Source organism: Kockovaella imperatae (genome assembly GCF_002102565.1).
Source record: "Kockovaella imperatae strain NRRL Y-17943 chromosome Unknown BD324scaffold_28, whole genome shotgun sequence".
NCBI classification, from domain to species: domain Eukaryota; kingdom Fungi; phylum Basidiomycota; class Tremellomycetes; order Tremellales; family Cuniculitremaceae; genus Kockovaella; species Kockovaella imperatae.
In genome coordinates this window covers 1-14,477 of record NW_019028968.1, presented here as the reverse complement: position 1 = coordinate 14,477, position 14,477 = coordinate 1, and the positions used below count along the sequence as shown (strand labels likewise).

The following is a 14,477-nucleotide window of genomic DNA, read 5'->3' as shown; positions in this document are numbered from 1 at the left end:
AGTGGTATCATGGTCGCTCCAGAACTCGTGTTTAAGATGGTTGCAGACCTTCGGTCTGTCGACGAAGGAAGTGAATACTATGAGAAATTGTTGTCCCCTTGAAACAATTTCACGCATCTTGCTGCAAGCAGCATTGTGCAGACTGTACTTGACCTCGAAAGTCGTCAAACCATGGAACATAACACTGTTCTCAACGCAAGCTTTTGCCTGAGTGAGGTGCGATGCGAAGCACTAAGTCATACCGTCTGTCTCTGTGATGTTGCAACGGCTTGCAACCAATTTTCAGACGTTTCATTCGAGGCTCCGAAAAGAAATTACCTTTTGCCGATCTGTGAGATGCTCAAGCCATTTTTGTCCATCTGTGCGATCGAGATGCAGTTATTGCGGACGGCGTCTAGCCATTGACGGTCTCTTAGATCCGTTGTTGTATATTTGTTGTCAGGCTCATTATCCAGTTTGTCATCCGATGAGTCCCCGAACGATAGCACAGTTCCCGATGGATGAAGAATGAATCTATTGTGGTGAAGACTCCTCCATTACCTCACAATGAAGCCTCATTGGTTATTGTGCATGAAATTTGAGCTGATAGACCCAGTGCGCAGACAAGGCTCTGAGTATGTACACAAAAAGATTGAAAGATTCCAACTGGTCCTCAATGAGCGGGAAAATCTCACGGATAAGCGGTTGGTTGGTCAATTCCGGGATATTCATTCCTCTGTACTCGCCTCCCCCAACAAGGCCGCAGCACATGCCAGTGAACCTTACATATCGATATCACTACCAGATACCTTCCATTCTGAGCATTTCATGGTATCTGCCGAGCCGACTGCTTACGAGTCTCTTCATCTACTGTCTCCTCACGGTCGAAGTAAGTCAAGCGTACGTGGATCGGGCATACATACTCAAGCCGGAAGCAATACTTGCTTGCACCATGACTCTGTTGAGACGAGAGTCTTTTATACGGCTAAGGGGCTGAGCGGCATCATGAGATGGTCAAACCGAAGGCGTGTCGTGTATTTACGAGCGATAACAGCAGATTGATTGATGGGATTGAGCGATCGGCGCTGAAACCGAAACAGGAATTCCAGCTCGAGAGAGCAGAGAATTACTGGACCTCCTCTCGCACAAGCGGAGAGTGCAATCTGATTTGAGGATCGTTGGGAGCGCCGCCAGGAGGTCGTGGAGCGATGAGCCGTACACTGCATGCAGTTGTGTAGACTTGCAACCCCTGGAGCAATCGCGGCGGAGTCGTCTCCGAACTGTACGCAGCCGGGTAGACGGCAGGTTGCTCAATACCGGTGTAGGGCTCGACGCATGTCATCAAGTATCGGTGCGAGGGTTCCGCGCAAGGAGCTGCAAAACCCCTCGAAGCTGCTGCTCCGCCTCCAGTCGCTGCACCGCCCATTCTGCCTGCCGCAAACGCCATCGTTTTTCAAGTTCGTGCTCCGAGTGGCCCCCAAAGGTCAATGCCATGGAGCCAATCGCGCCCTGTTGCAACAGTAACCGGATAATCTGAAGAGCTACGGGTCCGGAAGTGGCAGGTGTCATCGTTGAAAACTGGTCAGGGAGTTAGTCAGCTCGCATTCCAAGGCGCGGATGCCCGTTCACCTGTGGTTTGAATCGGTAGCGAGGACTGACAGAGGGGAAGAAGCGTTTTACCAACTCCCCGAGGGCCTAATTCACCATGTCAGCAATTGTGCGAAGCTATGGTCTCTCGCTCACCCCATCTCGGAGCATGTCCACCACGGATGCGGTCGAGTGGTCGGGGTGCGGCTGTGACGGCTTTTGGGTGAAAATGACTACATCCTCGTCGTCTTTCACCAAACTGACCGCAACCCACGATCCATCCAGCAGAATCACGCCAAAAAGACGGTCCAGAGATTCTACACGGATCTGCTGATTGACTTCTTCTCCGCAGGGGCGATTCATGAGGAATACCACTGACGTTTCCCAATCTTGCCGAATTTCTACGCCGGCATCGATGACTGATATTGGCTTCATAGACAGCCCACAGGAGATTGATTGATTAGGATGGGTTGCCATGAAGCAAAGCGCGAGTCCAGATAATATGGCTGCGACGGTGTCGGATGTGTAGATGTCGTGCGGTCGGCTCGCAATCGAAAGTACATCGATTTTCGGGCAAGGGATAGGCAAAAGACTGAGCGACGGGATGGATCGGGCCATGGCCTGAGCATGACGTCGCTGGATGTTGTCAGGGTCCGGGAGTGGGAGAATACCATCGGGGTGTATTTGCAGAGTCGGCCGCAAATGAAAGAGAGCGTCGCCGACCAGAATGGGTCGGACGAATGACCAGGTGGCAGCGATGGTGTGATCCTTCACGCCGGTACGTAGGAGAGCTAATGCCGATTGATGAGTCAAAATGTCTCCAAAGCCAGGATCGTCCAGCTCATTGGAGGTTGAGATCCCTTCGTGTCTTGTATCATTCGAAATTATGGCAGGTAGAGAAACAGCAGGCCGAGGTGTGACCGAATGCCGGGTGACACGGCGTCTCTGCGAGATGTCATAGGTTTTTGAGGAAAGATTCTGGATTGGCGCCAAGCCGTCGGGGAATGTCTTCAGAACTTCGGAATTAGTCAGATGGGACCCGAAGCCCGACACATCTAAGACACCATCTGGGCAGACATGGATCACAGTACGGAATGAGAGTAGAGTATGCGAAGGGGACGGCAGATCGTCGAGAATGTGCGGTGCGTCGGCATTTCCTAGGGCGTCAAGAGGGATGCGGATATGGAAAGATGCTTGTTGAGGACGTAATGCTAATGCTAAGCGGCGTCCGAGGAGTGCGGGTTCCTGTAAGTCAGCGTCACATGATGAAGCGGCTCTCACTTCATTTCCAGTCACAGTCAGAATACTCTGCAGAGATTCAACGGCCGCGGCAGCGGACTCGTTCAGAGCACGATTCTCCGGCTCAAGAGAGTCAGCGACGAGACAGCACCAGGGATCCTCACCTCATCCGAGACACGAGTCCGCTTGCGTGGAGGAGACGTAGTGCAATCGCGTCGTCGGCCTGATCCTAGTTCAGAATCTTGGGTAGCCGGTGGAGGCGCTGAGTCGGACGGAGGTGTGTGAGGCTTCTGTGGACTCCATGTCACCATGTGAGCGATGTCACTGGTCGATTCGTTGGACTCCGCTCCGTCGTGGAGTGGGAAGATTGCACGGATCGAGATGCCCTTTGTGGAGCCCACATCGAAGAGGCATTGTGTTTGACTGACTATGCACCCTAGGCAGGTGATGGGAAACGATATGCTACCATCCGATTCTTGCACAGGTGGACCGGTTGAGACGATGAGGCAGCGCTCAGCAGAACACGATAAGCATGGCTGCCGTGGTCTATTCAACCGTCAGTTACAATCCACGTCGAGGGTTCACTTATAGTGGTACGAGGGCAGCCTAGATCCTAGAGAGCTCAACTCATTCACAACCAATTCTGAGTCCCAGTTCAGCCAGTAATGTCCGGTTTGTCGGAATTTCAGGAGCCCGCCCAGGGATAAATACGTCTGAAGCAAGTCGACCACTTCGGCGTTGTGCCTGTGATCTGAGACCTGCCTCAAGAATGGTATTCGACTAGCATTGGCTGGATGAACAGAAGGACAGACAAGATGCGGTGGCCAGAGATCCAACTGAGGCGAAGCCAAACCGGAGACGTAGAGCATCGGCCAATGGCTCGTGGGACGGGTGAAGTGGGGTATAAAGGGTGGGGCCCAAGGAGCGAGGGCAGGTATGGAGAGGTACAGATCAGGCGAGGGAAGGCAATCGAGCGAGACATCGTCTGCTCGACATTCTGGGGATATGAGAAGGCGATCCATGTTCCATGAGTAACGGCCTAGTCGATGTCGGGACTATTGACAAGTTGAGGCAAAGGATGTCACTGTTTTGGCGGATGCCTTTGTCGATTTTAAAAAGACGCTAAATAATTAAATATCGCGTCATGAAATATTGAGCGATGATTTAAAATGACGAGATTTCTTTGATCTGTTCTCCCAACCGCCCCGGATGACAACGCCAGACAAGGTTTGCGTGGCAGTCCGTATAGGCGGGAAGGGCTTTCAAGTGCCGGCCCCGCCCAAAGCTCGATTCTGGACAGTATCAAATGGTGATGAAAAGCTCAGAACACTCTCGACGAACCCTCAAAATGACCTCTCAGTCATGTCATTTGAAGCCCATCACCTGTACGATATCGAAGACTCGAACGAGCAGGTATACGAGGACCTGATGAAGCCAAAGATACTAGGTGAGCAAGATGAGTGGCTGTGATTTTGATGTCAGACGTCTTGTCTAGCTGGAACTCACTCCTGGTGTTCGCCTACGGGCAGAGCGGCACTGGCAAGACTTACACGATGTCTGGAGATGTCAAATCTACCGGCATCATTCAGCGATCGGTTTTGGAGATCTTTGCGGCTGGTAGCATTTCGGACGCCAATGTCTCCATCGCCGCTCTAGAGTTATATGGAGGAAAGATAAGAGATCTTTTGGCATGTTCCGCCGCAAAGCAGCCTCACTCCAGCAAATACCCAAGCCGCGCACCGACTCCAGTTGCTACAAGAGCTCCCTCTCGAGCGAGTGCTTCGACAGGGGTGACCCGGTCTCATCAGGACAACGACTTGCCAATGCTTCAGGTTGCTCGGCAAATCAACGGGCAAGAGGTTTGTCCGCCCGTCTTTGCGGAAATCACTGTACGCACTGTCGAAGAAGCTGTTAGAGTAATAGCTCAAGCTAAATCTCGAAGGTCAGCGGCGAAAGCAGGATTGAACGATACTAGTAGTCGGTCACACGGGCTGGTGGTTTTAGTGAGCAGGGACTCCACCGCATAAGTGAATACGTATTGAACGATTTTGCAGAATATCGACCGTCAGCCGGTGGTGTCTGCAGAGCGGAAAGACCACGCAGAACGTGCTTCGCTGGTCTTTGTGGATCTCGCAGGATCCGAGCCAGACAGCGGAGGTGCTAAGGACCGAGTACAGGAGGGCAAAGACATTCGACGGTCGTCAGTCGATCTCAGACCTCAGAGCATGAGTGTAGAGGCTAATGCTTGCAAAAGTCTTCTAGCCCTAACCCGGTGTTTTGACCAGATGGGTAAAGGCGAAAAGCCGAACTATCGCGAGTCACCATTGTAAGCGAGGGAGCTCTGAGAGACTTGGCCTGATACGGTCGCCATATTGGTAGACTGTTTATTCTGCAGTCACATCTCACCACCTCTATGATCGTATGGGTTGCTACCATCCACCACAACTGTCCGGGTGATGGTCGATCCAAGGACGAAAGCAAAGCCACCTTGGACCGTACCAAGGATGTGGGCCAGGTGAACATCCAGCTACGAGTCCGGCTTGCAAGGCTGCGGAAAGAGACTACAATGGTGACGCCGGCTGCTGTAACCCCAAGGAAAGACGGCTTTCAAACGATACCCTCCAGCGTCCATGGGGGGAAGGGGACCGTGAATGCACTCGGTGTACCGAAAGTCTGGCAACGACAGTTGGACACCGAGAAAGCTCTGGAGGAGGAAAGACAAGCAGTTCAGGAGCTGAGCGCCAGGATAGAAGTCTTGAGCGAAGAACGGAAGTCCAACGCAGAAGAAGTCAGGAGGCTGAAGACTCAACTTTCCGATTTGGCAGCAGTTTCCGACAGGTTCAAGGATGAGTCGACATCTCTGCGCGCAGAATTTGAACAGCGTGGACATGATTTGGAAGAGGTAAGTCGACAAGGAGGCATTTGGCTAGGCGTATGCTTACTGCATGTCTTCTAGTTGAGAGAACGCAATCTACTTCTAATCGAGGATTGCAGTAAAATGGTCGATTACATCAAGCAGCTGGAGCATCGTGTCAAGCGACGGCGGACGAGCAACAATGAGGAACGACCCGATCAAGGTGACCATCTCGCCTCGAAAGCCGCCACTTCCCAGCCCTGTAATCCAAAAGATTCCCATGGACAAGATTATATCGGCCTAAATGCAGGTGTGGGCTGGATCTTCCCAGGAGAAGAGGAATTGATCGAGCGGTACAATAGAAGACAGACGTAAAGGCTGAGATTATACTGTACAGTAAAGCCGGGGCCCTCTCAGTAGTCTGTCGTCCCCTTTCAGATACCTTTTTCCCAGAAACCGTTTCCTATGAAAAACACTGGCAAAAGCTCGGTTCGTCGCCGAGCCATGTGAGGAGGCTATGTATCCTCATAATAACAACAGTCTTCAGAAGGATACCGTATAGCCAGCCTGATCCATCTCTGCTCACTTAGAGATCCTTTTTGCTTCACTCATCGGCTGTGACGAGATTTAGCCGTCTGATATTCCATTCCCCCGAAGATGCTTGGCCGAGACGGAATGTCGTCTGAGCATGTCTGGAAAATCAGACGATGCGTTGTAAGCCATAAAACATCTTTGGACTCGATTCCTCAGTCCAGATATGCATTCGCAGTACGCCGCGGGGAGCGCAGTGTGTAGGAACGCTCGATTCCCAGGCAAAGTAGTCTGATTGCTACAAGCTTATGCCTTTTCTCATGTCGACTTTATGAGGTGGAGACCTGAACAGATTTCTTCTTGTCAATCACTACGGATCGCTTATGAGAAACGGGAGGATGGAGTGGAAAAATGCAGTGACAGTTCCCGAATTTTGACGGATGTATAGCGAAGCATCGCCCATCCTTAGCTCGTCGCATCGAATTGCCGAGATTCTCCAGTATCTCTCTCGATGTGCAAGGCTATATGAATACAATTCGCAAGGCATCGTCTCCACACTGCTAGGATGATGTACAAATTTGCACTAAGAATGGATCCATTGTGTAGTTCTGGCATTAACCCGGTGACGATGAAGATCAAACGTCGGGAGCTTGAAGGAGGCCTCTTTCATTGACCACAGAACATGGCGAAATTACGATGCGGTTTTTGTTGGTCTCGAAAATCTGTCACTGCTATAGTGAAAGCGCGAGCTATTTACTGAACGCAGTCAATAGGATCGTTCCGACCAAAACGCGTGCCCCATCGTCAGACAGTGATTTTTTTTCAAAAAAATACATGTCGGACGACCCGATGAACCAATTCCATGATATTTTAAGGCATGGCGAAACATTGACGCTACGCACTCGTTTTGCAATGCATGTAAAGGTTTGCGCTGCATGTGGCTGATGTTCTTGACCCTTCAGCATGTTTTTGCTGTGAATTGTTGATACTTGATGTTCTTGCGAAACGAGTGCGAACCGGTAACAAACCTTTCACTATCAGTCCAGATTAAGGTCGCGGCCTTGTTGAGGATCGTTCCTTCACCATTCTTCATGTGTATTGACGGCTACTCGAGTGCAGCTCTCCAGAGCATCGTCATCCCTTGCATTGAACTACCTCGTCGCTCCGGACCCATCCTGGAGGGCGATCGAACTGAGAAGGTGCTTCACAGGGCGTGCGTTTCATGCCACTAGGAGCAGGCCGGCCGCCAAACTCGGCTAACAAAGTCGAGGCTAGCTAAGGTCTGCGCGTAGCATACAACGTCACTTGTCACCAGCGATGGAGGCATGTATCACAGCGGACTGCCCGGTCCGATCGCCTGCATTCACGTGCATTGTCTTGCGAATAGGAGCTCATCACGGCGTGATTGACGCGTTCGGCCCGCCCATGAAACTGAATGCCGATAAATTTATAGACGCGACGCGGATTTCAGCAAAATTTAAACTTTACGGTGCGTCGTCTTAACTGCCAGTCGATCTTGGAATCGCACTCGTTTGACAGGGCTTGAATAGGGAATGCAATCTGCGTTTTGAGCGTTGCAAGATCTCAAAAGCTGTTCAACTATAAAAATAGGCTCTTGAATCCACTCCAAAACGAGTTCGAACGTGATACCCGTTGAGATACTCACCAGGCCCCAGCGGCTGGACTGCTCCGCGACATTAGAAATGATCGTACTCGTTTGCTCCAGTCAACTTCTTGTTTTGTAGGTTATTACAAAAGTCAAACAGGATGAAAAAAGTAGTTGTCAACAAGTACTTGAGTAGTTGCCGGGATCCAAACGAGATCGAACGTTGTACACGGAGCCTGCAGTTGATCTGCATTTGTGGCGCGGCGTGATAGTGAATTACCAATGGATTTCGCACTCGTTTGTGCTGATATTTAGAACTCTGAAAGAATGAGGTAGGCAACTATGTTATACGCAGAACGCCCGGATTGTGGAGGAAGCAACAATACCGAAGAACAAACGAGTCTGATCGCGCTGTAGTGTGGTTCAGTGTTCACATTATCAGCCGGCGAAGCTCTGAGTGCGTGCGGTTACCGGACCGCAATGTGATACTGACCGTGAATTCTCGGATGACTTCAAGACGAGGCACTGGGAGTGTTAGCGTTGGACGGAAATCCCTAAAATGCAGCAGTATTGAGAACCGAGTCTGCGTTACAAGTTGCACAGATGATGTTCAGCTAGATATCTGAAACGGATTTACGGCAGTCGGCTTATGATTCACCACTAATAATTTAGCCGATACGGCTGTGACGCCATTTGCATTTTGACAATCACTGCATTCGGCCTCTTGTTTGAGAGCACGTAACTCAATGCTAATGAATTGCACCCACTGGGCAGTAGCCTTTCAGCTTCAAATGGCTTTAAATTGCCATCATAATCCTTACGGGCGGGGAGGGGAGGGGGGGGGGGGGGGAGGGGGAACCTCAGAGTCATTTGCAAATGACGGCTCCTGATTACATGGACATTTTGGACATGAAGCAGAAGGACTGCCGGCCGGATCGACTCCCGACCAGGCTGATCAGGCGGTACTCAAGGCTCTCAGATTAGCTCAGATCTTGTCCGCCGAGAAACGAGATCCCACCGAAAGGTCCTGCCGAGTTGCATCAACCATCAGCTAGGGCTACATATGCAGCAGTAAGAAGACAAGAGCATCGATGAACCAGTAGCAGTCCAGGTGCTGTCGTCATAGGGGTCATTTCTACAGGCTGTCCGATTAATTTCGATGTGCCAGCCTTTAGGCGCCGTCCACGAAGTTTCGTTTACTGATTTCTTCTCGTCCGGTCTCGTTTGTATAGTATACAGTGCAAGTAAGAAACGCTTTGAAGGCTATCACTTTGCATGAGAGGCGGTATGTGTTCATGCATCATTTGCCGGTCATTGGTTCCGCAGGTCCCAGATGGGATCCTCTCTATCTGCTGCCACCTTTGTCGCTATCGTGCAATTAACTACACCTTCGGGAACGTGTGCACAACGCCCCTGGACGTATTGGACATGTATTGGCAAGAATTTCCTCTGCCTGGGTCTAGACCGAAGAAGAGGCTCCTACCGAGATCTGGAGTATTTGTTCGGGATACCCTCATGCATGCTATCTTCGTGTTTGTTCAAGCTCCGGGGGAATTCACGTGAAGGTTGAGCTGGGACTCCCTCTATCCTATGGTCACTGCCTCACGATGCGAGTTGATGTCGCTGGATGTAACTAGTGTCACTTTCAATCAGCTTGAGGCAAAATGAACGAGGTCGATGTAATCTGATGTATCTCAATGCAAGTAAATGCATTGTAGTGCAATTCAGTGCAATTCAGTGCAAATCGATGCAAGTCATTGCACATTCATTCTCAATGCATATCAATGCCAGTTCTTGCATATCGATGCAAGTCAATACACATCAATGCGCACACATACGTGGTCGTGGCTTGATATGACTTGATACAGGTACCACAATTTTTGCATTTTTGTTGAGTCGGCGTTACGTATGCGTCAAAACTTAGCGCGTGACAGAATCTGGGGCAGGCAGACCTTACCTGCCTGCATTGTACGTCCGTGTATAGATGTACTCGAGTGGCTCCTCACCCAGAAAGGATAAGCGCACTCGGGCGTCCAACATCGATTTGACTTGACCCTCTGGCTGGACGTAGGTGGCGAGGTGTTTATTCACACCCGTTTACCCTAGGTACAGTAAGGCACAAACTATGTACTGAATAGTGCTGAGACACAAGTCCACCAAGGCTCGCAAGGTCGATGACTATCGGAGTCTCGGAATCAGCGGTCTGTGTCGCTCCAAACGTCGAACCGCCTCTTCAATGAGAGTGACATCAGTCCTACCATTGAATATCGACCTGTGCGTGTGAACCCAGTCCCGCCACTACATTCGCGCCGCAATGATCTGAGGACAGCGATGGATAGTTAGCCTGGTCTCAAATTGGTGTGATCAGCAGCGAGGACGTGCTTGAAAAATGAACATCAGAGTGCAGGGCGAGTACAAGCAAGTTCTCACCGTGTGTCGACAGTCAGATCCTTACCAGCAACGATGGTACAGTGCGGGACCGAGGAGCTTTGATACCGAAATGCCCATTTGTCGTTGCTGTCGTCTGCGGCACAAACATGAGAAATGGAACATTCGAGGGCCTTGGCATGGGACACCGATTGGCACGACATCTCGCCGCTGTTGATCCGGCATACCCCGATGTCCTGCCCAGTCTCGAGGTCATGGTCGAATCCTCATCTATTCGGCTACATCGGACTGCAAACGATCGCAAGGATTTGCGAGAGAGCGCAATGTGCCACTTAGAGTTGCACCAACGTATACAGACTTGTACTGATCCTTGCATAGAGTCTGACATGGTGTTCAGACCTGTGCAAACTACCTTCCGACAACTCGTACTTACCTATACAATCATAGTAGGGATCGACGTATTATTCGGACTATCTTTTCAGCTTTTCGGATTGCGAGTTTTCCGATGAACTGTAAACCGCTGTGACGTATGAACACGTGACATTTTCTTTTTCGCGCATCTGAATGCACCGCACTGCGACGATTAGCCCAACATCGCGCATGATGCCACGGGCCGGGTCCCCCGAGTCGCATCCATATGCATTGGCTTGGCTTGTGCTGAGATGGATATATTTCGATATAATTCGATATCGGGACCCCACTGAAGCAGTCCCACCTATCCTGTCAGCGGGATGAGATCAATACTGCTAGGGGCATTGTTAGGAACAATCGGTCGAACAAATGATGCAGCGATATTTATGGTATCGAGTTCGCGCAAGACTGAGAACGTATGCTCCCGCGATCACGCGACCTATGATAGCTCATCGCATGACCTCCAAAGATGAAGCCACATGCCGAACCGATCCGCAGCGCGTCTCCTAGGCGTGGTTGAAATTGGAGAGAAATCGGATGGAATAGAGGTCGAGTTCGCACCCGTTTAAAGAAGCTTGTAGACTAATAAAACCGGCTCCAACCACCAGTGGAAATTGCTCACACTTCCGAATAGCTCACATCTGGGCGCTGCACCGTGTCCGAAATGAGTCCGAAATCGAAAATTTGATGCGTGACGGATGACTGTTTGTTTCGATCTCGTTTTTGGGCAGCCCGGTGATGCCAATAGGTGCTTCATACATGGCTCTGGTGAATCAAAAACCGCGTTTGGTGATGATTGGCGCGTGTGAATGCATGTAAAACGAGATCGAACATACCGAGCCCAGTATACAAAGACTGCCCCGAAATTCGAACTCGGCAGACGCCGCCGCCAATTACGCATTTCACCACTCAATCACAAAAGTGAACATAAATGCATACCTGTGTGTTCGGTCCCTGAGTGTTGTTCTCGTAATGCCCCTTTGCGCCTTCTGAGCTTCTATTTGGATGACGGTTCCCGGTCGTTAACAATCTACTGACGGCGTCTATGTGAAGTTTGGGTATCCGCAAGCCATAAAAGTCCTCGTTAGAAGTCGTCGGCAAGCTAGGTACCTTGACCGGAGGGAGCTCAAAAGAAACCAAAACCCACGCGAGGCAATACCAAATGCATGTCTGACTATTCTCTCGGCGCTCCTCGGCGTGAAAAGATAAGGAACTCAAACTGACTGAGCATATACTGTATCTTGATCTCTGCCCTGTGGGCAGGACCATATAAAAGATGCTGGGAGTCTGATCGCCGCTGTGCTCCATACAGTGGCGCGTCAGGAAACAATTGAGGAGGTCACGCGGGAAAGGCCTAGGACGTCTAGTTCCGTGACCGATGTATAAACTCCATAAGCCTCTGCTGCTTCGACTTCAACCATTGTTCTGGCGTATTGAGGCGTGATCGGGTGATGCCCGAGACTACAACCACGAGGGACGCTGACTTCGTAATGAATATGCGACTCCCATAAAGAAACACCCTTGAGACGGAATGCTGCTCGCTCTAGAGTGCTCAGAAGCTCTGACGGCTGTCTTGGTTCGCTGACGCATGTAATTGAGATCTCCGTGAACACTATAATTCTATGAGTCGCGGCTGAAAACGCTCTGCAGTTTTCAAGCTGCAGGAGGCGTATTAAATGACTTCTCGGCTCGAAGCTTGAGATGGCGTGTGATGAATACTGTAAAATCAATCGCTCGGACGATATGACGCCAGAAGACTTCTCCGCTACTATATAATGTGTCATATCATTAGGCCGCCTTCATACCAATTGGCTGTACCGAGCGGTCGCTTCCTACAGGTATCATTCCGCTTCGTCCACGATCGGAACCACTCAATTGGAACGATACCCGTCAGCGGGTCATTGATCCGTCATTGCCTTCCCTGTCTCACCAATTAACGTCAGACTCGGTATAAAAGCGTGAAGCTAAATGCGTTGACCGCATCGGGGTCATGCTTCTCACTTTCAATAAGGAGACTAGCGTGAACTCTTCATCGTACAGTGGAGTTTTGGCATCGCATTGAGTATTGAGCTCTAAATCTGCCGTTGTATCGCAAATGTTCCGCGTTCAACAGTGTTGCATCAGGACATAGACATAGGCTGCCAAGTGTGACTACTCCACTCCGATCCATCTCTTTGCCGAAATTCGGCAATTGAGCGCGAGACGAATCTCAAGCAAAAAGCCCATGTTTTCGCTCCCCGACAACCTCTGATATGCGGACGGCAGGTTCGCACCCGTTTGTTATGCTCTGAACTATCATCACAGAGGTTACATTACATTTTTCTTAAACTGCTTTGTGCATGGACAAGACCTGACAGGTATTTTCTTTGATGAAAAACGAGTTCGAACGGTCCACTTTGCATTCGGTCCGCAGATTAAATCAGCTTTCTTGAGTTTCGGAGGTCTCTCGTTCGCACTCGTTTTTGTCGATTATATAGTGCTAACCTAAATACCTGACTGGTTTGCATCTGGCTTATCCAAGCGTTCAATGTTCACAAACTACGTCTATACGGTTGTTGAAACGAGTACGAACTCAACATTGGATGATTTCACAGAATATCATCGAAGCGAAATATTCGAAAAATCGGGACACGAAAACAAATCAAGCATTTTTTTTCTGTCTTCGCACCCGTTTGTAATGGCGTATGTAGCTTTTTCAGAATGTCGAGGCTTTCAGAAACATCGTGGCAATGTCATGTAGGCCAATCGTATCACTGAAAGGTTCCAGACAAACGGGTTCGACTGTGAGTGGGATACTGTATGTCAAAATCGGGCCCGAGTGGCACCTTGCCGGTATATGTGTTCGCACCCGTTATCCTGCGGGCCGATCTGGTCTCGGATGACATGCATTCGCCTCAAATGTCCCATGATGCACAGTTGCGAAGCCTACAAATCTATACTGCTGTATGACTTGCGCTTGGGACTCCCACCCAGGAGTCAACCCTACCCGGGGAAGGCTGTTCCTCGATTGCCTTGCTCTATCGTGGTTTTCCGCTGACACGGTATTTTGGATGGCCTCCGCACCGTACCGTGTCTGTATAGATGAGTCTACTTAACCGTAAGCCGATCGGATGCGCGCACAGCATGTTGGGAAAGCCAGGCTGGATCATTCAGGCGGCCCACCGATTCACTCACATCTGGCGATGGATTATTGAAGTCACGTAGATGTCCGGAGTGGTCGTGTAAGTGGTAAGTAACAAGGTATCCCCAACTCGCAGTCCGGTTGACATGCTCCACCTCTCAACGGTCATCAGCATGCTGCCACTCCTCCTGCCTCTCTAGTCACGTGAAAGGCCGTTTCAGAGGGACATGCGACGAACAAAGCAAATACCTTCACCGGGTATATATGTCCATCGTATTCCCGTTTCCAAATGGTTCCGTCTGAAGAGTTATATTTAGGAACAGATTTCGCTCGAGAGCCTAATTACGAATCTGTCATCCTCTCGAAAACCTCAGAAAACACTCCCTCCACGTGAAAAAAAACTGCCACACCTCCACCTCGGGCACGGTAATCCTACGTCATAGAGCTCCCCGTTTTTCTCGGAGGCGTATATAACCCAATGAGCAGCTCTTCCGATCCCCCCCTTCGAACCCAAAATTCGCTTGCTGATCTCCAACCTACGATGCTACCTGGATTGCCTACCCGTCAGCTTGGTAAAGATGGTCCTCATGTGACTGCAATGGGAATCGGTCTTATGGGCTTGTCCGTATTCTACGGCAAGGCGAAACCTGATGAAGAGCGGTTTGCGCTTCTCGACAAAGCATACGACTGCGGCGAACTCCATTGGGACACTGCCGACATGTATGGAGACAACGAGGATCTCCTTGGCAAGTGGTTCTCGA

General features: G+C 50.3%; 3 protein-coding genes across 3 annotated transcripts; 2 read left to right on the top strand and 1 right to left on the bottom strand.

Annotated features, from left to right (window-relative positions):
- Nucleotides 1-1,148: 1,148 nt before the first annotated feature.
- On the bottom strand, nucleotides 1,149-3,251 carry BD324DRAFT_288649 (hypothetical protein). Its single transcript, XM_022012386.1, has 5 exons — nucleotides 2,970-3,251; nucleotides 2,848-2,928; nucleotides 1,723-2,811; nucleotides 1,609-1,674; nucleotides 1,149-1,557 (listed from the first exon to the last, which is right to left on the bottom strand). Exons 1-5 carry the CDS (start codon nucleotides 3,114-3,116, stop codon nucleotides 1,321-1,323), a joined length of 1,620 nt encoding a protein of 539 aa, XP_021867642.1. The 5' UTR covers nucleotides 3,117-3,251; the 3' UTR covers nucleotides 1,149-1,320.
- A 763-nt stretch (nucleotides 3,252-4,014) lies between these two features.
- Nucleotides 4,015-6,034, top strand: BD324DRAFT_654265 (kinesin motor domain-domain-containing protein; the record flags this gene model as incomplete). Its single annotated transcript, XM_022018780.1, has 6 exons — nucleotides 4,015-4,252; nucleotides 4,288-4,808; nucleotides 4,860-5,005; nucleotides 5,060-5,131; nucleotides 5,185-5,707; nucleotides 5,762-6,034. 6 exons carry the CDS (start codon nucleotides 4,015-4,017, stop codon nucleotides 6,032-6,034), a joined length of 1,773 nt encoding a protein of 590 aa, XP_021867641.1.
- An 8,223-nt stretch (nucleotides 6,035-14,257) lies between these two features.
- BD324DRAFT_585248 (NADP-dependent oxidoreductase domain-containing protein) lies at nucleotides 14,258-14,477 on the top strand (the record flags this gene model as incomplete). The annotated part of the gene is made up of 1 exon (XM_022013730.1): nucleotides 14,258-14,477. A coding segment is annotated over one exon (220 nt), but the record flags the coding sequence as incomplete, so codon positions are not given.

Excerpts from the sequence above, each read along its gene's own strand:
- BD324DRAFT_288649 (XM_022012386.1), bottom strand. The coding sequence starts at position 3,116 with ATGGTGACATGGAGTCCACAGAAGCCTCACACACCTCCGTCCGACTCA. Across the intron at positions 2,929-2,969 it reads GGACTCGTGTCTCGGATGAG|CCGGAGAATCGTGCTCTGAA; the intron begins GTGAGGATCCCT and ends GACTCTCTTGAG. Across the intron at positions 2,812-2,847 it reads TGACTGTGACTGGAAATGAA|GAACCCGCACTCCTCGGACG; the intron begins GTGAGAGCCGCT and ends GCTGACTTACAG.